This window comes from Sesamum indicum, linkage group LG9, assembly GCF_000512975.1.
Source record: "Sesamum indicum cultivar Zhongzhi No. 13 linkage group LG9, S_indicum_v1.0, whole genome shotgun sequence".
NCBI classification, from domain to species: domain Eukaryota; kingdom Viridiplantae; phylum Streptophyta; class Magnoliopsida; order Lamiales; family Pedaliaceae; genus Sesamum; species Sesamum indicum.
Window position 1 is genome coordinate 5528993 of NC_026153.1, and position 25800 is coordinate 5554792.

At 35.2% G+C, this 25800-nt stretch overlaps 3 protein-coding genes across 4 annotated transcripts; 2 read left to right on the top strand and 1 right to left on the bottom strand.

Moving 5' to 3' along the window:
- On the bottom strand, positions 66 to 5729 carry LOC105170722 (CASP-like protein 5A2). Its single transcript, XM_011091611.2, has 3 exons — positions 5161 to 5729; positions 3723 to 3855; positions 66 to 553 (listed from the first exon to the last, which is right to left on the bottom strand). Exons 1-3 carry the CDS (start codon positions 5379 to 5381, stop codon positions 362 to 364), a joined length of 546 nt encoding a protein of 181 aa, XP_011089913.1. The 5' UTR covers positions 5382 to 5729; the 3' UTR covers positions 66 to 361.
- On the top strand, positions 9704 to 20945 carry LOC105170723 (serine/threonine-protein phosphatase 6 regulatory subunit 3). Of its 2 annotated transcripts, none has more exons than XM_011091612.2 (19): positions 9704 to 10068; positions 12055 to 12158; positions 12284 to 12370; positions 12484 to 12559; positions 12661 to 12735; positions 12834 to 12887; positions 14237 to 14296; positions 14416 to 14532; positions 15272 to 15366; positions 15464 to 15669; positions 16985 to 17082; positions 17438 to 17541; positions 17696 to 17861; positions 18080 to 18202; positions 18389 to 18471; positions 18871 to 19009; positions 19125 to 19154; positions 19314 to 19384; positions 19705 to 20945. In XM_011091612.2, exons 1-19 carry the CDS (start codon positions 10030 to 10032, stop codon positions 20537 to 20539), a joined length of 2562 nt encoding a protein of 853 aa, XP_011089914.1. In that variant the 5' UTR covers positions 9704 to 10029; the 3' UTR covers positions 20540 to 20945. The 2 variants fall into 2 exon arrangements, with proteins under 2 accessions (XP_011089914.1, XP_011089916.1); XM_011091614.2 differs by having other exon boundaries at positions 19708 to 20945.
- On the top strand, positions 22053 to 24326 carry LOC105170724 (ubiquitin-like protein 5). The gene is made up of 2 exons (XM_011091615.2): positions 22053 to 22484; positions 24101 to 24326. The coding sequence occupies exon 1, from the start codon at positions 22234 to 22236 to the stop codon at positions 22453 to 22455; it is 222 nt and encodes a 73-aa protein (XP_011089917.1). The 5' UTR covers positions 22053 to 22233; the 3' UTR covers positions 22456 to 22484; positions 24101 to 24326.

The window sequence follows — 25800 nt, forward strand, 5'->3', positions numbered from 1 at the left end:
AGAAGATGTTACCATAAAGTTATTGAAGTTATTTAATCCAAACAAGGACTAACATTTAGATTCCCTTTAGACAAGTTAAATTTCCAAACCCCTACTCTCCCCCCTTTCATAATTACAGAAAAGAATAGTTATTGTTCATACAATATCTTCATTACAATTTTGAAATTACATAGTACCAAGCCAATCCTCGTAGAGAAAATAGCACTGCAATTTTCACTGTATGTATGTACAGATGACAGCACCAACTTCTGAGTTGTATATATCATTAACCACACGGAGGACAGACGACTACATGAAATCATGGAAACTACAAATAATCCTTCAAAACTTAAAAAATATTGCATGATAATAGATATGTTCTTCATCTTGATGCCAATGACCAGAAATTCAACAAAAAAGAAGGTAAGGCAGCAAACCAGCTGAGGAAGGCCATAGCTGTTGCAGTTTCAAACTCTGTGCAATGATTCTTGCCACAGGCCCCAAGATCATTTCCAATTAAAACAGTAATGCCTGCAGATGCACAGGCGGCGGCAAATGTTAGGGTAGAAGTTACCTGCAACAGCCAACAAGAACGGTTAAACTTAATAAACACGAGTGATGTTTCTTATCAAGTTATCTGATACAGCAAAGCACTTCATTATTTGTAGTTGCTGTGGATAGAGCAGAGAATTAAAGGCTGTTGAGAACCAAAGCGATGGAAATCATAGCAATTTGCCGAAGTATCATGGCAGCAATAATTTTTGTCCATGGTGATAGAAGGTATAAAAGTAATTGATGAAGAGATTAAAAGTCAAAACAATACCAGGATTCTGAGCTAAAGTATATTTGAATATATTTTAACAAAATCTGACGAGGGAATGCTGGCCACACAGTCTTTGCTCCCATGCATGAATTTTAACATCGAGAGGATGTTGTCAGCATGTTAAAGCAATTGGCTGCCAGGGGAGGTACCAACAAGTGCAACTGGGGACTGACATCTGAGGAGAGGAAACATCTGATCCCTAAAATGCTCACTTGCTATATTCTAAGAAGGGGAATCTAAGAATAAATGAAAAGAAGTTTGGCCACACAGCACAAGGCTTTGGATACAAACATGGTTAAATGAGTTCAGATAAATAACAGAATGTGAAGACCTAGACATCCAGTCAAAAAGGAGCACAGGAAGAGTAGCATTCTCACCTGGAACGTTATAATGCATAATATGATAATACCACCCATGCACCATGAGATCCATGCATTCCATAGAAGAGTCTAGTCCTGAGGACAACTATATCAGGACAGAAATGCCCAGGCCAAAAGGGCACCAGCAGCCCTGGCTCCCTAAATCCTCTAACATACCCATCGTTTGAGCATTAGATAGCAACGTAATTAATGAACTGGTGTTCATCTACACCCTCTGATTTAACTTATTTTTAGTTAGTTAATAACAGTAATGTCTATATTTCGCATAATAGAGATATGATTATTCAGGTCACCGCACTGCTTGCTTATTCTTTTATTAGGACGATTATACTTTGTCATAACTCTTAACAAGGCATTCTCCTGTGCATAGTTGAGATCTCTATATGAATCTTCTTCTTAGATTCGGATACAAAAACTGCAACTTATCTCTACAGCTAGACATTTAAGGGTCTAATCCTATTTATTAATCACTCCGCGTGATTTCAGGTTGCTTTGCCATCCATGTTTGTTGAACTAGTACCGTCCATTTTCTCAGAAGGTGCATCCAACAGCCTCTGCCGAACAAGCCAAATCTCCACAAAGATTCTCCTGGATACAATATTTTTAAAATTAAACCTGTACATTTGACGAACATTTTGCCATCCAAACTTTATGCTTTTCTTTTTCCTGAGCAATTACAGTTCCACACTTTACTATCTTAATTTGCCTCTATACCAAGCGAAAATTACATGATAACATCCAAAAATGAATTCCAGCATAATATTCTATCAAGTTTCTCTTACATGCACAGCGCACATATTCTTTTTTAAGGGGGAAACTGTAGGATCATGTTAAGGTTATCGCACTTTGCCATCCAACTCTAAAAATTATCAAAAATAACATGAGAAACTGAAACTATATCCTGCAAGTATTAGCCTTTTAACTTTGTAACTAATATTACATTATATCAGTGGCTGTTCATCCTATTCAAATATCATTTTTGGACAAAAGCCCCCCTTCACAAGACCCAACCTCTCTGTCTATTCATTATCCCTTCTTCCATATCCACCATTCTGCATTACAACATTGGATCAATAATACCTACCAACATTTTCCCTACCAATGATTGTTGAAATACGGTACCATGCCTAATCACCCTCCACATAGAAAAACAATATTATCAAAAGCTCATTCACTCCACCTGCAGTCAAGTTTACCAAAAAAAAGTAAAGGGAAAATTGTTGAAGTCTAGAACCTAACGAATGTTGTATCTTAAGAAGCAGGAATTTAATATAAATGTAATTCTTTACTTCACGGAGCCAGAATCAAGATCAGTTGAGTTCATTTTCCTACTAAAAACATACTACTCTCTGTCCCTGCGAAGATTCAATTCTACACCACTATGGTCACCTTAAATCTCAATCAAGAACAAGATGCAGACAAGAGTTACCTTCAATATTCATGTCACTCCAATTGGCACCCCATCTGCTTCACAAAACTGGAACCAAGTCCTGAATGCGAATTCAATAGTACCTAACGGAACTCTCACCTCAATCCATAGGGAGTGAAGTGATCATAACTTTGAATATTTTCTCCATCTCTAGTTAAATGTTATTTTACTCAAAATCTAATTTAACATGAACACAACCACAAAAAATTCTCCTGATTAACCTATTCCTTATTTTCTTAGATTTTGCGACTCTAATCCTTATTCAAAGTCTCAATAGTCTCTGCAAGAATCAAGAAATCTTTTCGGGAATCACCAATCAAAGACATCTGGTATTAGAAAAACTACTTGCAGTCTTACAGAAAAGGAAAATATAGGCCAAAACTAACTTCTACACCATAAAAAAGTAAGCTCAAAAACTACAATGTATTGACAGAAAAGAAAAGAGGAGAAAGAGAAGCTCAGAACAGGCAAAATAGTGTAGCACTTAAACCTACATAAGGCTAAAACAGGAAGCTTCAGTCAAGTAAGTGAAATCAAAATACCAAATTAGTGAAGACTTCAAACATGGCCAGGTTGCCAATAGGCAATATATGAAGTCTTTTCCAATAAAACAACAAATTGCCAGCAAAGAAATGGGGCTATGGCCTTTGCCAGCATTAGGTCCAAACTTTTGCATCTTACCAAGTGCCAACAGCAGACCCTTTTAGGTCTTTCATTGCTATGCTCTTGGAGACTAATATAAACAAAGCATGGACTTTATCCAATTAAGATAACAAAATCTAACATATAATATTATGTAATAGTTAATCAGAACTAAATATCTGGCAAAAAGTGAATAGTAAATTTCTGCAAGTGCTAATTATTATTCCTTGTCTCATTTAACCAACAAAAGAAAGAAAAAAGGACATTTCTATAACAAATGTGAGAAATGAAGGAGGTCCCCAATATCTGCAAGAAAACATAAAAATAGAATGCGCGGCATGAAAGTTAAGATGCAGCCCCTAACATTAGCAAATGTTGAGAAGTCAAAGATTAAACAAATATCAAGGTCTAACTGCCAGCACAAATGCTCTATGAATACATGGCTATCTTAGCTTGGTGTCAAACTTACCCCATCGCCAACAGCAAATAAGCTAACAACTCGAGGATTCTGCAAGCGGCGTCCTACAAGAAGTGCATAAGCATCAAGAATTGCTAATACAAGGCTCCACAGGCTCTGCAAACCAGCAGCAGCAACGAGGTAGCTAAAAGGGGAAAAGAAAAAAGAGGAGTGATGTCAGTATCAGGATATACGATATCAGGAAAAACACTGTACTTTGTTTTATTAGTGAAGGAGCATGCTCATCAAGTCTTCAACAAAAGAAAATGCTCATAATAGTCTATTCTGATATTCTTCAACTCTATCCACATGACAAAAGTTGAAATTCAGAACCTTCTATTCACCTGGTGAAAGTTGAGGAGGTAGTGACCATACCTTTCTGTTGAATCTATCTATAACTTGTGATAGTTCAATTGTATTACTAAGTAGACGGGGTCAAGTATCAGGTAGAGAAAAGCAAAGGGTATGAAAAAAGGCTCACTTCTCAGAGATAAACCCAAAGTTTAGCATCCACCCAGTTTGCATGCTCTCAACAACGTAGAAAGAAATTAGAAAAATATCCCAAAAAACAGGAGGGGAAAAAAAACAGAATATCTCGTTATCCATTAAGCTATTTACAAGGTAGGAATTTTTTTATTGCGAGCAGATTTCTGTAGCCTCAGTTAGGTCTGTATACCAATTACCAAAATACATGAAATCACTGCACACAGATGAAACTCACATAGCAATCTAGCCAATTCTTGAAGGACTTATAGGAGTACAGACACCAAACTGTGTTTTCCTTTGCTCTATCTTGACTAGTCGGAACATGCCTCTGGCGTTTTCAGATTGGTGACGGAGTAGGTACCATGAAGCAGCACATCTAATCAATGCAAATATCATTACCAGAACTCAGTTTGCCCCGAGCAAACCAGCAACTTCACAAGGCCACAAAAAATGAGTGCTTTTTTAAGATCAATGCACTACATAATTCAATCGTTGTGCAATTCAATGAGCTTTATGAACCACACTAAACAGTAACAAACATCATAACTCCAAGATGAAAATCCAATATGCTGATACACTCAGAGTAATGAGAAGAAACGGAGAACTCCACAAAATCCTCATGATCGTGCTTCAAGTCGGTCTTCCAACCAAGTTAGTTCGTTTCAACATTCTTTTGCCATTATAAACTAAAAGGAAAAGACTGAAATACTAATAATGAAGATAGAGTCAAGTGAACTTCAGCAATTTATCGTGGTATTTACAAATTATTTCCACTGCCCTATGCAACCAATAGGAACTGGATTGACAACTCTATTTGTCCGATTCGTCATCCTCAAATAACCACAGGTAAAAACTAATAATAACACTATCAAAAATACAAGAATTTAATTGCACCAAAACCTCAGTCAACCATGATTGGAGTTAATTAAACAATAAATTGATTGGAGTAAGAGATGATTGGTACCAGAAGGCGGTAACCGATGGGAAGTCACTGGTGGTTGCCATGACGGAGAGCGCCACAATCGCGAATAAAAACTGAGACACGCGCAACACCAGACCGCCGACTGTCCCCGGCATACCTTGGAGATCCTTCATCCTCACGCGCGGCAGCGGCACGTTCGGCGCGCCATCCGTCTGCAGCGGCGGCGCCTCCACAGGGTGCACCGCTCCCTGGCTCACATTCATCTCTCGTGAATAAATTGCGCTGCCCGCACTGTGGATTCCCCAACTTGCACGAATATCAACAGCGATAGACGAGTATATACGCGAGTCTGTGGTGGATTCAGCGAAGACGTCCTCGCTTCGATCTGCCCCAGCGGCGATGAGTCGTCGTCTGAACTAAAGGCGGAGAGGAGAATCGGCGTTGGTTTGTGTGTGTTCAGAGGGCAGAGTAAGACCGGTGAAGCATTTTCAAGTCCGGTGGGCCAGTGCAGTTGAGTTGGGGCCACTTAGGTAGACCGTCGACCCGGAAATTGTTTGTTAGAGAACTACACCTCTAACTTTCCACTTTCCACTTTTGTTTTTAGTTTCTGCATGCTACATACATTTCTTACATTCCAACATATCTTACATTCGTCAATGATGGTTAAGATTAAAATTGAAATTTTATAAATAAATTATCAGATTTTGTGTTCGAGTCTTATTAAATATGTCAGTATTTTTTTTAATTTATATAAGTATTTGTCCCAATTTATTTATCATTATTAAGAGATAATTATAGTTCATTTTCATGAGATATGATGTAATTACACATTCACCCCCTGTGATTTAGGAAATTATATCTAGCACCACTGAAGTTTGCTTCCATCTAATAAATAAATTCCTCTATTAGTGAAAATTCACTAAATTTACTGATATTAACAAAAATATCTTAATGAAAATTTATATTTATCCTCAATTGACCTATTACTAACTTATTGCATACCAAACAATTTTTTCCGACTAAACTACCCTTATAACGGTGAAAAAATACCTTCAGATATTCATTAACCGTGAAAACATGTGAGGATAATTTGATCATAAAAATATTTATTTAACATGTAAAATCAGCAAGTTCGATAAAATTTGATTAAGGAATGGACTTATTTGTTAGATGAAATTTTACTAAGGGATAATTTATATATTAATTAAATATTTTAATATTTTAATTAGTAAAAGGTGCAAATTTATGTAAAGATTCAATAAAAAAGGTTAATATAATAATTTACATTTAAATTAAAAATTAGTATAAATAATAAAAAAATATATGGGGTGATATTACTCATTTTCATAAATATTACTCTGACACTCCTTATACCTTTTAATAATTATAGAAACACCCCTAATGGCATCTCTGTCTTTAAAAAATAATTTTAAAGGTTGCCCTAGTCAACAAGGGTACTTTTGGATTTTAAAGACTGTTAGAGGTGGTTTTTATAATTTTTAAAAAATATATGGATAGTTTGTTTAAAAAGACAATAGGTGAGGGCCGTAAATGTAATAATTTCTAAATATTATTCCATAACCAAAAATAAATACATATATACCATATATTACTTTTGGGCTAAACTTAAAGGTTGTATATTTTTATATTTTTTATTTCTTAAAATCCAAAGTTTATTTAAAAACAGTGTCTATTTCAAAATAATAATTTGGTACAGTTAGCTTGTGCATTAGCTATATATAATCTACACATTTAAGGAATGATTCTAATAAAAGGGTACTAGAAATTATATATGTATATATTTCAATTATATGTTATATAAACTGGGAAATATTTATACTTTTTAATCGTTTTCTTCAATCATACAATCAGTAAAGTTTCGTTGGACATTAATACTAAAAATCATCCCATAAAAACATCACATCCCCGAAACAAAATTTCAAATCAATTTAATAATACCACTACACATAATATATTTACTATATTTGTTTTCATTTTCAAGTTATCTCTAAAAGGAGTCAAAACATACTCAATGTTTGTCATCATTCAGAAACATCTTATATAGGTATTTTAAATTGTTTTAGCATAAATACATACATATACATAAATATATATAAAAAAGACATGATTTGACAATGAATAGTAATTTTGGTACCCAAAAACACAACATTAAACATACAATACTTATTTTAAATTATATTAAAAAACAAATCCAAACATTCATATTATCTCTAACACACACTTATTTATCTTTGTTTTTCTCTCTCTATCTTCACAAAATACAATAAAACACTTAGAAAACGAATTCAAACATTATAATTGTTTTCCCTCACATAGTTTACTATCACAATTATTGTGATGTTATCCAAATTAATGGTTGTTTCCTTAAGTATACATACATGCATATGCATACATATTAATGATTTTTATTAAGTGATTCAAACATAAATCACATGGTGGTTCTAGTTAATGTTTTTCTCTAGAAAAAAATAAATAAAACACAAATTTGATATGAAAATATGGACAAATTACATTATCTTAAAATGGCGATCATGTTTTTATAATCCATAACGTAAAATTTGGATTTGCAGTAATATGATACAAAAAAGGTTAATAATTTTTGGGACCTTTTTTTTTTCTTTTTGGAGATTTTGGGATATTTATTATAGAAATTTTCAAAATTCTAACATGTAAAATGCAAGCGAGAGTATAGTCCTATTTTTTTTAAATATATGAAATAAATAAATGAGAAATATATATTGATACTTCAAGTATCCTTTTTTAAGTTTAAAAGAAATGTTCAGTTCCATTAACAAGAGTCCAGGCTCGATTGAGGTAAAATCAACAGGCTATAATGCACGAACCTAAAGAGCCTAAGTCCATCTTCTGACTTCAACCCAACTAAGTTGCTGGCGAAAAATATCAATTCAGCTGGAACATTGGCAAGGGATAAACTTGCGGGTTAGAATGTTTATTGTTGCTATCAATCAATTATGTTCACTATTCTACATGCAGTAATAAATAATTCAGTTCATTTACATAAAAAAAATAATAATTGGGGATTTGAAAATTTTATAATATTAAAATAGATAGTAAATATATATGAAAAGATGGTCAAGAGGGTGAAGTGCATTTTACCCTAGAAATATATTCACTTAAGTTGGTATTATTATTATTTTTTACCATAAGTACAAAATTTGGCGAAATGATGAAAAATAGATAATAATACATAATGCTAATTTTATTTATTTTTTCCATATCTCTGTATCGCTATCATCATGTCTTCATATCTAACTTTGCTCTCTTTATCGTCAATATTATTCACTTTAAAGTAGTGCAGCATTGGTGAAGTGACCATGAGTGTTTTACCTAAATTTTGGTCGAGATGTGATTTTAATATATATAAAAAAATCACATTATAGTAAAAAATTTGTGAGGGGTACTTTTGAAATATCAAATGTAAAATTCGAGGGGACCTGCTGACTGGAGTTACATGCGAGATGGAAATTTTAAGTAATTCAATCTAATAGGAAGTATACTTAATTAGGCAAAATATTAGGATGCGTGGATCCTAAAAATGCATATAACGCGTTTGAAAATTAATTGTGATAGTGAATGATAAAAACTTTTAAGAGAGTAAATTGCAAATTATTTTTTCCTTCAAAAACTCAAATTTTGAGAAATAAACCGTTCGTGCACATTTTGATTACCACATTCTTTTTGGGATGTTATCAGTTTAATGCTGAAATAAGTTAAAAAGTAGTGTTTCTTATCAACAATTTATGTGTTTAAACTACTTAAAATAAGATGCTTTAAGTCAAAAAATATAAGCAATTTCATACGAATTTATGCAATTTATCGGTAAAATTATAAATATTAAGTTGTTTTCCTTAACATTTCAATTTTAGTTTTTTTTTTCATTTTTAAATTTTATTTTCCAATACTTGTGACTTTCGCTCGATCAAAAATTAAATATAAAATGAGAAAACATAAATTTTAATAGCGTCAAATTATTTAAAAATTCCAGTATCAACTTTAGACGTGTGAATTTGAATAATAAATAAAAATTATTATAATGAAGATATATTAGTCAAAAGTTAACTTTAATTTATTTATAGAAAAATCAAAACAACTATTTTTAATTTAAAAATATAATTCTTATTTCTTAACAGGTTAAGAAGTAAAAATTGACATTCAAAATACATTAAAACGATTTTCTAAAATAAGAAGTTAAAAAGCGTTTTTAAAATTCTCACAGATATTACATCATAACACTAGAAAACAAAACTGACAGATTCCCTTTGAAGTATACAAGTCTGTAAATAATTATGAAATTCGAATTTGAATATATGAGCAAAAGTCCAATTTATTTGTTTTATTTTATATTCATATTTTCAAATAAATATTCCAGTAGAAACACAATAACCACAACATCAGAGATGTGTGCTTGCTCTTGCCCCACCCCTTTATTCTACTCAGACATGATAAAAAACTGAAAATTATACGTTATACATACGCAAACATATACCATCTACCCCCCCTCCCCCCATGGTCTGTATTACTACTACTATTATTTCTGTTTAATTAATAATTCTCATTATTGAAAGAAAAAAGGAAAAAGGAGGACTCAGGCCGCGCTCGATCTCTTGGGCTTCTGTTCCTTCCTCATTCGATCTTCCTCCAGAAATTAGGGTTTTTCATTGCCCCCACCACTCCTCTTTCGCTCCAAATTCTTCTGGAGCTTTTCGTTTGATCTGGAGCTGTCTTCTATCTCTGTATTCCTTGTATTGATTCAGATTTTAGGGTTTACAGATCTGTTCAGCTTCGTCCACCTCCCCCTTGCTCGCGTCTCCGTCGCTCCCTGCCGATACACACCACCGCTGTGCCTCTGTGTGCTCGCGCCTAGGCAATATGTTTTGGAAGCTCACAGCTCTTTCTGCGTCTTCTCCTGTAAGTCAACAGAACGAATGTTTGGCGTTTCGTTTTTGGTTGAGAGTTTGGATTCTTAGGTCTGAATTGCGTGGTTCATGAAGTGGTTTTGGGTTGAATTAAGTTTCTTTCTTTTTTTTTTTTGGTTGGTTTGGAATTTTGCGCTGAGTTTCGTTTACTTTGCTATTGGAGTGGCAATGGATAGTTTTATATATTTAACAAATTTTGCAGTTAAGGAATGTGATTCGTTTATTTGTTGATGATGGAAACTTAGGATCTTTGGTTTTTTTCTGTTTGCATTTTCACGTAATTCTCTTCCTACATTTTTTGCATTAATTGAACTTTGCCAGTGATTGGTCGGAGTTTGATGTAATGTCGTAAATCTCTGGCTGTCGTCCTTCCATAGGTCTGTTATTTGAGAAGACATTGATAAAATTCCTGGATCTCTTTATCTTCTAAACTATTAATATGCATTGCCTCAATTTTTTTCCCAGTTGGATGCAAGTTTAAGTAGTTTAGGATCACCCAATTTATAACTCACCACCTTCTATACAAACAGGTGCATGGACATTAGATTATGAGGGCATTTACTTTGTCATCTGAATGTTATGCTCTTAGCGATTTGTTACTTTCTTAGTGGGACCCTTTTGCTTGGAATCTACTCTCTTTTCTATGTTATGTGATGGTTGGGTCGCATGATCTTTTGAAGTTTAAATTAGTAGACCTGCAGAAACTGCCCTTTTGTTAAGTAGGTTGCGTGGTACTGTCAGAGGACCGTATGCTTTGAATTCCAACTGGTGACTTGTTTGAAGTGGACAAGTGTATCTCTTTAGATCCCTCTTCATAGTCTTCAAACCTGTTCTGGTTATAGATCCCATATAGCCTGGTAGATGCTTGCTGGGACAATTATACTCACAGTTTCAGCGATACCAACTACAAAACAGTAACATTGAAATTGATAATGCACCACCTTACCAAATAACTAGTAAAGGAAAGTTCTCTTCTGTAATTCTGAAATATCTGGAAATATGTTCAATAAATATATGATGATCATCTGGATGCTTAGAATTGAAACTTTTGCTATCTTATGTTAAGAAGTTAAAAAGAACTGGAAGAAACCAGATGGCCCAGAAAATGGTTCATATCAGATATCTGGAATGGGAGACTGGTTTTTCTTTTCATCAGAAGCAGTATAGGAAACAGATATCTAACTCTTCCAGTTGTCGAATGAATGGCTTTGCCTTGTATAAATTGTGTTTGAGTATTAGGACCAACATAGAAGAGATTGAACCCAACTCTCCTCCGTTAGTGTACTGAATATAGTAGTTCTGTTTGGAAAAGTGATCCTTTGAATTAGTAAAGATGGAAACATCAATTTGATATTCAGTTTAAGTAAGAGCAATCATTTCATATAAAGAATGAATAATAACACTATATTTATTAGATGATTTGAGTTGCAAAGAATGAGCAAATTATTCACTGCTAATTAATTAATAATTTCGAATTTTGACTCTTTGCTGTTATTTGTTGTTGGAAAAGGATAATATGATAAAGAAGATTAGAGCAGCGACATATTGTTGAAGAAAGCTTTAGGATACTTCTAGTAACAATATAATCTTAACTGCTTTGAATATAAACTCCCCCCTCACCTGGTCTTGATGGCCCGACTTGTGCAACTTTATATAGGTTGTTGGTTATTAGTCTTCAAACCTGACATCTTTTGTAATTATGCTTTGGAAAAAATGATCAAGATTGGTTATTTCTTAAGGTCTTCTTATCAAGCACTTGAGCCTTGCTTTATGAGAAGGTAGCAACAAGACCACTCCATAGATTATCAAGTGTATTTTCGTCTCAACTTATTGGCTTGAAAGATTGAAAGTTAAACTCAAGCTTGCTGAGCTTACTTGCTAAATATGCTCTTATTCTTTGTTAACATCTGTTTAGTAACTTGCCTTCTTTGTCTTTCTTCCTTATTAGTGTCCTGATGTCTATATTATGTTGCTTCAGGTCGAGAGTGTGCTAGACAAAGAAAATTTTACACTGGAAGAGCTTTTGGATGAAGAGGAGATAATTCAAGAGTGCAAAGCATTAAACAGTCGCCTCATAAATTTGTATGCCCTTCCTCACTTCCTCATTGTGTACCATAAATAACTTAAAGTTATGTGCCAGTTATCTTTCCTTGAGGAAATCCTGAAATGATAATAATGCTTTTAACTTTAATGCTAATTGGTTTCAGTTTGAGAGATAGAGCTCAGGTTGAGCAGCTGCTGAAATATATTATTGAGGAGCCCCTAGAGGATGCAGATAGCAAACGGACCTTCAAGTAGGTCAATATAGTTTTTGAGAAAAAGCTTTGGTCCAATAGTCTATAATCTATATCCAATTTTTGTTAGGTTTATTTTCATTTGTGGCTCAAACTTTTGTTTAACAATGTAGGTATCCTTTTGTTGCCTGTGAAATTTTTACCTGTGAAATTGATGTCATCTTGAAGACTTTGGTGGAGGATGAGGAGGTTAGATCATCATATGGGACATTTGACGAAATACATTTAACTGACAAATTTAGTGGTCGCTTCAATTGATAGATCAATCAAATCCTTTTATGTTTTTGCAGCTTATGGATTTACTCTTCTCTTTTTTGGAAGCAAACCATGCTCATAGTGCACTGTTGGCTGGTTATTTTAGTAAGGTGTGATTGATTGCTTAATAAGCTTCGGGAGTATTTCCTACTCAAAGCTGTTGATTTATTAACTTGTGACTGACTTGTTTTATGTAATCCCTATGCAGGTTGTGGTGTGCCTAATGTTACGGAAGACTATTCCACTGATGAATTATGTCAAGGTGATTTAAGTAAAACTTCGATACTTTTGAACCATGCATGCTAATTCATGCCTATACGATTATACCATGAACTGTTAAAATTTAGATGCCTAATCAATGTTTCCTCCCCCTCCCCCTCTTCCTTGCCCTTTTATTGGGGGCTGGGTGGAGGATCATTTGTGTATTGCCTTGTGATCTGCTATCTCGTGCATCACATCCTTGAACTTTTTTTTCCTTTTTTTCTAATATCCATTTGGTTGTTGATATCAAACGGCATAAGGTCTTTTTCGGGTAGTAATTTAATTTACAGAAAGCTGAACCTTATCGTCCAGATGCTATTTTATTCCTGGATCACTCTAACTGGAAAAATGCTTTTCCTACCCATGGTTGCTCAACTTTAGTATTGGCTAAATGAAGTGGGATTATTACATCCTAAATGCGCATGCAGTTTATCTTTGCTAATTAGGTCTTTCATAGAATACAAAATAATAATAACAACTTGAGTTCTGAGCAATCCAGGAAGAAGGATCTCTTGCAAGAACTTGTGTGTTTCCTTGAACCACCTTTTTCTTGATTCTAGCAAATTTTATACATTTTTTCGATCTGTGATTATGTCCTCAAGGTAATTCAAAAACTTAAGAGAGAGAAAAATATGTTCAGAGTTACTTCTAAGAATATCCTGCTCTGGTTACGAGCTAAATCTTGTAGAGCATCTGAAGCTGCGAAACTCAGCTTCCATTTAACCAGTGAAATTGTAAGTGTATGCTATGGGTGTGTTTGCTTCATTTGAAGGGATGACGGAGGATATTAAGTGATCTTGCTGCAGGGTTTTTAAATCAAATTTTGCTTCAGTAAATTAACTGGGATGGTATATTACGTGAGGATGCCTTTCTTTGGCTGCCATGATCCAATCAGGTGATAAGGGCCACAACGACATTTATGCCATTTGAGATGGTGAGATGTCTCAAAAAGAAAATATGAGCTTTTGAGGGATGATTTTGGGTGCCTAATCCCATGAGTGGGCCCTTCGATAATGCTGGAGTGCAATAGTAATCTAATTGAGAAAAAAGTGAGGATAGTAATGATTGTTTGCTCCTGCCACCTACTTTGTGTTGGAACTGTCACCCTCCCAAATAATTGTAATCAGTCTGATTATGGGAAATAGTGCAAGCTGTTGATTTTGTGAACTTCTTTCAACCAGTTCAAATGACTTATTGGGTGAAATAACTTGTATCTTCCATATCAATCAAAGCAAACAATGCCCATATGGTTCTACTGTGTTCTGTGAAGCTTTGGTTATCTTTGATCTTCTCTGACAAAGAAATATTCCTTCCACTCAATAATAATATTATGAGTAATATTGCTTGCAGGCCCACCAAGATGTTCTTAAGCAGCTAGTTGATTTGATTGGTATTACATCCATCATGGAGGTTGAGTCTTATATATATATTTCTATATTTGGCTCTAATCCTTTGTCTCAATTTGTGGGAGCTTGTGCTGCTTTTGCTCCTTTCATGTTATTCTCTCTTCTCATTAGCTTTTTTATCAGGTCTTGGTGCGACTTGTAGGTGCTGATGATCATCTATATCCAAATTCCTCTGATGTTATGCAGTGGTTGGCTGATAGCAACTTGTTAGAAATGATTGTGGATAAACTGAATACCTCTGTAAGTTTGAAACTGGCAGTGTGTGTCTGTATAAGAACCTTTTGCTGTTGATGTAGGAGTGGTACCCATTCATTTATTTCTAGTTTCAAATGCCAGTTGGGAAAGGTACTACTGATATAAAATAGCACTAATAGCATACTAAGCTGTTGTCACCCTTTAACTTAGATTTTCTGTGGCCAGTATCTGTATATTAAACTCAAGTCAACTGTCAATTTTGTTTCCAGACTTGGATGTGACTGATGTGTGGTCGTATGGTGACTCAGTTGACAACATATATTATGGACCTTCTCTTTTTTGGGTACTTGGGTTTGCTACACATGTCCTTTATGAATCAATTTGCTCGTAGAACCTCTATAAACTGGTCCTAAGTGGTTTCTTACTATTTTTTATTTATCTGGGAGACACCATAAAATCATGTATATATGAAGTGAACTCTTGTGTTTCATTATTATGTAACTTCATTTTGACATATGCAATATGCTGATTCTATTTCTCATCCTGCTTCAGTTAGAACCAGGTTTATTCCTGTTCTTTGTGATGCTTTGTCTCATGTTATATCTTTCTTTACAATTGAAAATCTGAGGTTGGGGTGTGCTTTGGATTTACTATCTTGTATGGTTCAGTGTTGGACTTATATTCATTCTTTTCTCTTGAGGATTGTTTGCTGAATATACATTTTCATGAGTGGCTTCATGATGTGTGAACTATCTAATAATGGCATTTATTCTGTGGCCACCAGAGTCCTCCCGAAGTACATGCTAATGCTGCTGAAACATTATGTTCCATAACGAGGAATGCACCATCCCTTCTGGCCACTCAACTATCCAGTCCAAGGTTTGTACAGCTTCAACTTGAGGATCAATTTTTTGGCCCCAATTGTCGTATAATGATTTAGTGAGTGTTTTGACTCAATAGCTTTCTTTATATGCAGTTTTGTGGCAAGGATATTTGGTCATGCACTTGAAGACTCAAATTCAAAATCTGCGCTTGTCCATTCGCTGTCTGTTTGTATTTCATTGTTGGATCCTAAAAGATCAATTCCTTCGCCAGTAATGTACTCCTTCAGAAGTCAAAATGTGTATGAATCACCTATAAATGCTAATCCTGATACTGTTGGTGCAATGCTCCCGAAACTAGGTGAGTCTGAAGCTGATGATTCTCGATATTGTACCTTTGGCTTGTTCTCTCATGTTATGCAGTTGGAATTGAATTTTATTGCAGGACTTTGTTTTTGTAATTTATTATGGACTAGACTATCCAAACACAGTTTTGGGATTTCTCCAACTGTTACTTTCTCAGCTACTGAGTCCTGGATTTTTATGTTTTGTCAATGACTCAATATGTAGCGTATGTTTCTTGAGAATTTGATGATGCAAGTATTCGTTATTCAGCGTTTGCCTTTTGCACTAGGATCCATGATTTGACTGACTGTTAGTTGAACCAATGGATAGTCCAGTCTTGAGAGAATCAATTTTGGTTGGATCCCTGAATGTGCATGTCCAGAGTTGGTGTATACCAATATAAATATATTGCATATTGATCTATCATATTACCATAAGGTGACAGAATTTTTTTCATTAAATTATGAGTCGTATTGCCATAAGATGACAATATTTTTCTTAAAAATATAATGAAATAAATGCACCAGTTGGCTTAAACTTCCACGAGTTTTCCTACGTCTTGGTTGGCAATTGATTTTTATTGTCCATATTGCAAGTACATATGTGATAGAAATGGGAAAAGGTCAGGTCAGTTTGATGGGTAGATTTTTTATGTTCATTCAGTCCAATTTTGGTTCGATTTAAATTTGATCAGATTCACACTTTTGCCACTGCTTGGAATGATGTTAGACATGGATGTGCTAATATCATATCAATTTTTATTCTTTACTTGGGTGAACATTTTTCCATTCCTTGCTGTATACTTACTGTACTATGCTGCGTGGCACTAAAATTAGTTTGCTTGAACTCCACAAAATGTCATTGCTAAAATAATGTCTATATTTCGGGTGTATACCTTGGTTTTCAAAACATTCCTTCTTAATTCCAAGTATTTGTCAAAACGTAGACAAGGAGATGAAAATGCACACAAGGAGATAATACAGTACTGCTGTATCACGATGATGCATGTGGTAATAGCGAAAAGGAGTTTAAAGATTTTACATGGATGCAGTATATATGGGTCGAGAAGATGATATTCTTTATGGTTTAATTTCTCGTTTCCTCTTCTTGTGGGGGTTCCGGTAGGGAGTTTGAGGCCAAATCCTCACTTTTGTTTAAATGATCTTGGGAGATGCATTTTTGAGAGCAGAGTATTTTGACCTCACCAAACAGTCAGATATCAGCCAATGTCACACTATGTTAGCTTGTTGAACTTCTCTTTAAATGTATGAACACATTGTTTGTGATGTTCCATGTACTGAAGAAACAAGCATCTAAAACTTTTCATTCAGGTGAGTTGCTGATGCTTTTGAATGTTTCATCTGATGAGAAGATTTTACCCACAACATATGGCGAATTGAGGCCCCCCCTTGGAAAACACCGTTTGAAGGTTAGTGAAAATGCTATCATTAAATATTTTTCCTTAGTGCAACTCCTAAAGTTGTTGTCTGTCCTGAGAGAGTTGTTGCAGGAAATGAAAGACATTGCTATCCTTTATATTATAGGAAATTGAAGAATTCTATCCGAATGTTTGGTTTCTATCTTGAATTCTTTTACATTATAATCTACCGAAATTTGATGTTTGTCTGTTCCTTTAAAGCTCTGGAAGGAAAAGTCATGCATATATAGAATGAAAATTGTACACCCATAGTTCTGTTGATATATAGAGCTGCTCTGTCTTGTGTTTATATGTCTTTACCTTGGGGATTTCACAATTTTGTACAAATTGTGGTACTTGATGGTAGATTGTTGAATTCCTGGCGGTGTTGCTGAAAACTAGCAATGAGGCAGCTGAGAAGGAATTGGTCAGCTCTGGGACAATTCAGAGAGTTCTTGATCTCTTCTTTGAGTAAGGATTTGATTTGCTATTGTTTATTATTTCTTTCCATGATGTATGGTAGTTTACACAACACAGCAATCTTGAATCTCATTTTTGCTGGAGTTCGGTTGTCAGCAGTTAGATTTTCTAATGCTACGTTCTAATAATCTTATTTCTGGTGCAGGTACCCATATAATAATGCTTTACATCATCATGTGGAGAGCATCATATATTCATGCTTGGAAAGCAAAAACAATACCATTGTTAGTCATCTTCTTAAAGATTGTAGCTTGGTTGGAAAAATTCTTGAAACAGAAAAAAGTCCTACGCATGCTGACCTACTTAATCAGGTAAAGCTTGTTAATGTTTATCAATTTTTATTGTTGTGTGTGCCTAACTGTCATTCATTGGACTTTTTGCTCATTTTAGTCCTGGTACATTTTCACATGTTATTAGTGTGATTAATAGATTGTCCATGAGTATAAACTTCACTTACACTGCCTTTGTTTACCATTTCTTCGTTGAGTATACAAGAGTTATATTCTGGTTATATTACAATCAAATGCAGCCAACTATACCAGATTCTAGAAGACAGGCACCTCGAGCAGGATACTTTGGACACTTGACAAGGATAGCAAATAAACTAATTCAGTTGGGGAACAGTGATAGTCGCATTCAAAGACATCTTCAGGTTGGTGCCGAATTCAATAGTTTATCTTGGTTGATGGCATGTTCTGGTTGTAAAACCTTAGATTGAAAATGTAAAATGTACTGTTGCTCCGAAGAATAGAACCTGGAGGAGTTTGCAAATATGTTTCACATAATTTTCTCATATCTTTGCTGTCTTGTCTCATGCAATCTATTCTCTGTGCTTCAGGAAAATAATGAATGGAGTGCGTGGCAGACTACTGTGTTACAGGAGCGTAATATGGTTGAGAATGTTTATCGATGGGCTTGCGGGTAGGTCTCGTTTCTCTTGTTGTTTTGCAATTGCGTTTGAATTATTAAAAAGTTGTCATTATCCATTTATCACATATTGTGTTCAACTTACATGTTAGCCTACTGGCATATTTTCCAGCGTCTGAAGCTTCAGGCCTGATTTAGTTGAGGACAATGCAATTTGAAAAAAATTACAAGGTCCAATACAATGAGAGAAGTCTGTCTTTAGTCTCTAGGCGGACCTATTGTTACTGTGTAGCTGATGTGTGTATATATGTCTGTGGGTGTGTGTATTTTTTATTGTTTAATTTCTTAATTTTTGCATGCAGAACATTGCTACTTTCCTCTTCTACAAAGGTTTCATCAGGCCCTACTGCACTATAATTCCATAAAAATGATTATTCTGTAACTCTTTTGCAGGAGGCCTTCTGCATTGCAAGACAGGACAAGGGATAGTGATGAGGAAGATGTTCATGACAGAGATTATGATGTTGCAGCTCTGGCAAATAATTTAAGCCAAGCATTTAGATACACCATATATGAAAATGACGATGCCGAGGTAAATGTCAACAGGGCTGGGGGGAGTGGGGGGGCGCTGTCTTCTGAATCTAAATAACTTTCTACCAAAATTTAATATAAATTCTTTGAGATCCATTTATGATTTGTATTCTCAGGGTCATGGATCTCTTGATCGTGATGATGAGGTAAACTGCATCACCAATTTCACTTCTCATCTGCATTATTTTATGCTTCCATACCCCAAATTGCTTACTTTAGAGGAGTGCAGAGAAATGTTTTGGTCGTGTCTTCTCTCTTTTAATGAATTGCTCCAGTGTTTGACATTTGAATCTGATGAATTGTAGGATGTCTACTTTGATGATGAATCTGCTGAAGTTGTAATTTCATCCCTAAGGTTGGGTGATGACCAAGGGAGGTGAGTCTCTTGCATTTTTCGTGATGGTTTGAGCTGGAATTATGGGGCAACGTAACTTCTTAGTTCTGTACTTTTAGGTGTTCCAACTGAGAAATAGTTTTGCAATTTTCTTTCACATATGGGTGTAATAATCCTTCTATCTTATTCCTAGCTCCACCACCTCCAACAAATAAATACATGTAATTGTGAAGACTAGGGGATGAAGAAGTTATGTCAGAATATAAAGGGACAAACAGATTGAAATTTTGTGACCTGTGAGCAGAGTCCTTTCAGGAGGCCAATTTGGTTATTGTATGACAATTTTTTGTTTTTCATTGCAGCAGTTTGTTCACAAATTCCAACTGGTTTGCATTCCAAGATGATAGAAATGCTGGTGATGCACCTGTGAACACCTCATCTTCTGACATGATGGATGATATTAACTTGAATGGAATATCTAACAGTGGTAACAGCAGTAGTGATGATGAGGTTGTGGTAGGAGAGGATGAGGAAATGACCGAGAGTAGAACTTCTGCTAATGGTTCATCCAGTTTTGATGCAAATGTCCTGAATGGACTCAATCTGAACAACGCTAGGAATGATGAAGACTCAAATTCCCAGAATGAGAAGACCGCTGCCTCTAATGACTTAGGTTTCTTCCGTTTTGAGACACCAGACAATGATGATCCATTTGAAGACAGGCCAATACCTGAGTGGGTAGCATGGGGGGAGGGGTCGGGTTTTCAAGTTGGTGGATCTAGTGTTAATCCATTTGATGACCAAAGCAACATCACTGACAATCTTGTGAATTCAGTAGCGCCTAGCCCCGCCCCCACTAGTCCCACTTCAAGTGGAGACCCTGTAACAAATGGGGAAATCATTTCTACAGATTCCTCTGATGCTTCTGCTAAATCTGATTCGAGTCAGAAAAGTGTTGCCGTGCCTTCTTTGTTCGAAGAGGATGTGGAATTTGTGGGTGTGGAATTAGAGGGTACAGAGAAGGCAATGGAACAGGCTCTCAAGGAAGGAATAGTTGGGGAAGCTGGGCCACTGAAAAGGAATATCACTCCAAAGAAACCAGAAAAGGAGGATTCAGATGACGGTGGTGCTGGGATGAAGGAATTCAATGACGCCAACTACTGGAGAGTCGATCAGGAGGTTGCAGTGTTGGAGTAACTACTTAATCACTTAATCCCAATGTCGAACCTGTAGCCACAATCTTTGGGTCCCATTCCGTGTTGCAGGGGACATATGTACAGTATATTTTTGTTTCAATTGGGCTCATATTGATAGGCTACGTAGTTGTTGTCGCCGGTTATTTATTTTCACACTTGGTTGCTAGGGTCGTCTCAGTTTTGTTTAATGGTTCAGGGGATTCTTCCCTCCAACATAGTATTCTTGTTTATTTCTTTCTTACTCAGCCAAAGAAAACACTATTCATCCTCGTGTAACATGTGTAACATGAAATGTGAACTTAGAATTTTTCGTCAAGTGATGATGTGTTCATGCCTCGTGCATGAGCACCATCGTAGTTTGTACTCATTGCCAGATTAATTTACCCTTGTTTTTAATTTCATTGTTACAATTGGGAATGTTTTTCCATTTTAATTTAACTTTTGAGTTTCTTACAGTTTCCCAGCTGTATACAGGAACACCAGTTGCTGTCTTGTCGTCTGGGACTCCCGTGATGTCTTTTTGGGGGTTATTATTCAGGTGAGACTGGAATCTATACCTAAGTCTCCTTTCGAGAATTTATATGGTCCGACTGTTCTCTACGTTTTGAGTTGCCAAAATTGTTGTGTCATCTGGTAATGTTGGTGGTCGAACAAGCGAAATTTCATGGGATGAGCGAGAGAGATGCAAATCTTTAGATTATGGTCAAGTGCAATAGTTTGTTTATGGGCACATTCACATGTTTTTGTTTTTATTTATTTACCTTTATGTTACATATTTTGTTTTCTGGTTGGACATTCCAAATTTTATGACTAAAGCACGTTTCAGTTTCATAAACATAAAATCTGTTAAGATTTTGTGTATAGCCATCACCTACTCCCCAGAAATCTGCACGTGTAATGTTTAGTTGAATGGATTTGATGTATTGTTGAAGAAACTTTAGTATCGGAAGTCATGGTTACTTAAATGTGATTTTATTGTAAATTAAAATATGGATAATTACACCACCCTCTTATAACGTATGATATAATTATATTTAAATTTTATGTGATTGGGAAAATTGTATATAGAATTCCGACATTTGTTCTGTTTGATCAGGAGAACTCTTCATTAATTAAAATTTATCGAATTTGATGATATTAATAAAAATACTAATCAAAAACTATAGTTGTTTAGGTCAAATAATTTTTTTTTGTTCTGATAAAAATATATTTGGGTTAATAAATAAGATTTTAAAAATCACTAATAGAAGTTGTTGCGCCTTTTACAAAATCGTCATATGAAAAAAGTAAAATTTTAAAAGTTCATTCACAATTTCTACACGCCTTATATATGTGCATACTCTTAATTCATATCATATTTGTTCAGTGAAAAAAAAAAGGAAAAAAAAGGACAAACTAAATAATCAATACAAAGTTATTAAAATAAATTAATTTTTAATATGGAAAAAAAAAAGAAAATGATAAAATCAATTAGTCAGTAGGAGATGGTTATTATTTTGTGAACGAAGAGAGTGGGATACGTGAAGATTATTAGTTGGAGAATTAGGAGTAATATAAAATGATTGATGGAACATTCTAGGCCACCACACTCATTTCTCCTGAATCTCCATTCAAAAATATTCCAGCTGATCACAACAATCCTATTCCTCAGTTCTGCGTTGATAGCCAGGATTTGGTGGTGCCGGGCGAACTAAAATGATCGAGGTAGTGTTGAATGATCGGCTGGGTAAGAAGGTGCGTGTCAAGTGCAACGAGGACGACACAATCGGTGACCTCAAGAAGCTCGTGGCCGCCCAGACTGGCACCCGAGCCGACAAGATCAGAATTCAGAAGTGGTACACCATCTACAAGGACCATATCACCCTCAAGGACTACGAGATCCATGACGGCATGGGTCTCGAGTTGTACTACAACTAGTTTCCTTGTCGTTCTTTCCCCCACCCTAGGTAATTTCAGTTTGAATTCTCTGTGTTTTGGTTGGATTGTTACGCGAGACTGGTAGATTCTTTATTTCCCTTTTCTCTTTTGAATTGTGTAATTTCAAGTGTCGTGTGGGAAAACGGGTTTTGTGTGATTGGAGGGGTTTTCTTGTTTTGGTAGCTTTGTTGTATTAATTTTTGATTTTTAGATTCAATTGAAATTGGTTTCGTCTCTGAGAAAATAATTGTTGTGTACTTAGGATTTCGGAAAGAATTTGATGCTTTTTGGGTTTGGAATTTTGATGGAATTCAATTTGTGGTTGAATTCGTGGCATCTGATTTCTTTTTACTGATTGGATGATCATAATAATCCTGAATATCTCAGATCGGTTAAATTTGTCGATGAACACACATTAGAGTGTAGGATACTCTTGACCTACATTTGTTCGAATTAGGTTCTTTAAACCAATATACATTTTGAAGTTGTCTTAATTGAAAGAAGATTATGCAATCCATGTCTTGAGTTCTAAATGATGAATGCCTGTTGTCCTCTCTGTTCTACCACCACTCACACCATTTTAGTTCATTTGTGTTGTTTGGACCTTATAATGGGAAATCACCGAAAAGTAGCAGTGAAGTCCATGGTGCCATTGTGCTAGTATTATTGGTTGTAGTTCCATATTTTGCACTCTCTAGCAATTTTTACACTGGTTGCCCCTTGTTTAGCAATCAATGGAATGTTCACATTTATTAGCATCTGGGCCATAATGTTATGGTATGAATCAAACCGATGTCTTCCTGTGTTTTGAGGATAATTATACCAAACGTGGGATACTTTATTAAATTTTTGAGAATTAGTATTCAATGAATATATGAAATGTCTTTTAATAAAGTGGTTTTGTGAACTCTTACTTGACAAGACATAACATGGTCTCACTATACAATCTTCTGGTGAAGGAAGACCTGTGTAGGCCCATTCATCTTCACAATCAGAGGTAGGACATAAAGATTAATGTATTCTATATCATGTCCACTTGATACCTTATTATATCTGGCGGTAGGATGTGTAAATAGATTCATAGTCAAGTAATATCCGATTGTCTTGCAATGGTCTTATTGTGTGTGCATGTAGGATGTGGCAAACCCTTCCATATTAAGTTACTTGTTGGTTGCTGTATCTGTGTCATGTGATTCTGTCTAATTTTGCATCCCGCATTAGTGTGTGTGTGAGAGACAATGGTGCTTTCTCTCAATTACACTTGCCTTAGGGAGTAGAAAACACATTTGTTGGATAATAATCCTTCCATTTTTTAGTAGTTATGTATTTGCTTATTTATTCTTGACATAGTTTGATTGGTTATCATTTAGCTATCTTGTGATATGGTAGTTGGAATACCCTGGGGAAAAGATTGATCACCTTTTGGTTTTTCTCCATTTTATACAGAATGCTATCCAGTTTATTAGATTATAAAGATAAACTCTCATGTTTCACCCCAAAACCTTATAATTGTGTAGTATTTGTTATGATTAATGTCCATGCTAAGGTAATCAAATAAATGTCATACCAGGTTACTTGGGATACCGTGTTTTTACTAATGAAAACTTAGAATTTGATCTTTTCCCTATTCCTTTTTGGTCTGCAGGTTGGATCTTATAGCAGAAAGCTTGGGTGATCAAGGATACACGTAGCAGTAGCTCTCATTAGAAAGACGAACTTGGATATTATCATGTGTGTTTTGACAAATATCTGTTGGACATGACACTTAAAGACTGTCTAAGCCATGAAGGTATTATGCGTCTAATTGTTGAGACAGAAAAACTTCTTATATGAATACACTATATGTCCCGGTTGTGTGTTGTTCTTGTCAATTCAGTTTAATCTGAGTTGTGTTGATTATGGATAAACTAGATCTTGACGATAAAGGGTTTTTGTGTTCTAGGTCGTGCCTCTTAGTTAGACGCCTGTAGAAGCAATTTCTTTGGACTTAGTTGAGTCTTTATTCAAGATTGAAAACTCATCTTTAGGAAGTCTGCCTTTGTGTGTTGTGGAGGAGAGGTGTGGTTGAAACTTGGGACATAGGGGAGATGCTGATTGAGGCTTGTCTGGTAAATCGAGTAGTAGTAGGAGCTGGCTGGGTTTACCTTACCAACCACACAATCTTCACTTCACTCATTCGATCCAACAAATTTTTATTTCATTTGAATGTCTAGTTTCACTACCACAACAAAGTAAAAACAATATTTCTGTTAGTGTCGCTAATAATGAAACCGCAACAAAAGTGGTTCCACTTCATTGGAAACTTTTCATCTTTTACATCATCATATTCTTGCATTCTGATATGGGTAATATACCCAAAACGACATGACAAAAATGTTTATAACGTTAATAAGATTTGTCTTTTTTCATTCGGATTTTGCCCGACCCGACCAAGATCATACTTAAGAGGCCTTTGATGAACAGACACACATACACGGCCAAGCAGAAACATGTTATCACTCATCTCAAGAATCAAATAAGACATTATTGATTCATTACTTATATCCTTAATATTATTACACCTTATATACGTTCGAGAAGCAAGCTTTGATAATTTGATTATTAGAGTCATTTGTCCTAAATCCAAGATTGATTAATGGGATCAAAATTACAAGGGGGCGTGTGTGTTGGTAGTCAGTGAAGGACTTGGTCAAACAAACCACTCTATCATCAAAACAAAAACAGGAATTGTGAGATTGGTAGTCAAACTGCCGACACACAACACAAACACCACTTCACGTGTGGTGTAAGAGAGAGAGACTAATCAAACACTGTTTTTGTTTGTTGGGATTTAATAAGTTGTTTTTGGACTTTCCACACACATGAATGGGGGTGGGGGTGGGGATGGGGATTGCGTGTTTTCTAACTTTATCATGAGAGTGAGAGACGATCTTGCAATGGGGATCAGCGTCAACATCTTTTTCAAACTCAACTGCGTCTACGTTTGCCTCATTTTATCTCTTATTTTTTAGTTCAAACTTCTCTCTCTCTCTCTCTCTCTCTCTCTCTCTCTCTCTCTCTCTTTATCTCTTATTTTTTAGTTCAAACTTCTCTCTCTCTCTCTCTCTCTCTCTCTCTCTCTCTCTCTCTCTGTCTCTATACTTTTAGAAAATTCCAAGTGATTATCTATAGTTCGTTGAAGAGTATGTTGTTTCTCATCTTCCACATTTTTAAAATTTAAACAAATTTGACTTGAATTTCTTGAATTTTAAAAATGAGATAAGGGGATATCGACAATAGCTACTGTCTCCAACCAAATATATAAAACTTAAAACCCAACGACGTCAAGAATTATGTGAACTTGGG

Coding starts and splice junctions, on each gene's coding strand:
- LOC105170722 (XM_011091611.2), bottom strand. CDS start 5,381: ATGAATGTGAGCCAGGGAGCGGTGCACCCTGTGGAGGCGCCGCCGCTG. Junction 3,856..5,160: donor CCATCGGTTACCGCCTTCTG/GTACCAATCATC, acceptor TTCCCCTTTTAG/CTACCTCGTTGCTGCTGCTG. Junction 554..3,722: donor TATTTGCTGTTGGCGATGGG/GTAAGTTTGACA, acceptor TGGCTGTTGCAG/GTAACTTCTACCCTAACATT.
- LOC105170723 (XM_011091612.2), top strand. CDS start 10,030: ATGTTTTGGAAGCTCACAGCTCTTTCTGCGTCTTCTCCT. Junction 12,159..12,283: donor AACAGTCGCCTCATAAATTT/GTATGCCCTTCC, acceptor AATTGGTTTCAG/TTTGAGAGATAGAGCTCAGG. Junction 15,670..16,984: donor TGCAATGCTCCCGAAACTAG/GTGAGTCTGAAG, acceptor CTTTTCATTCAG/GTGAGTTGCTGATGCTTTTG.
- LOC105170724 (XM_011091615.2), top strand. CDS start 22,234: ATGATCGAGGTAGTGTTGAATGATCGGCTGGGTAAGAAGGTGCGTGTC.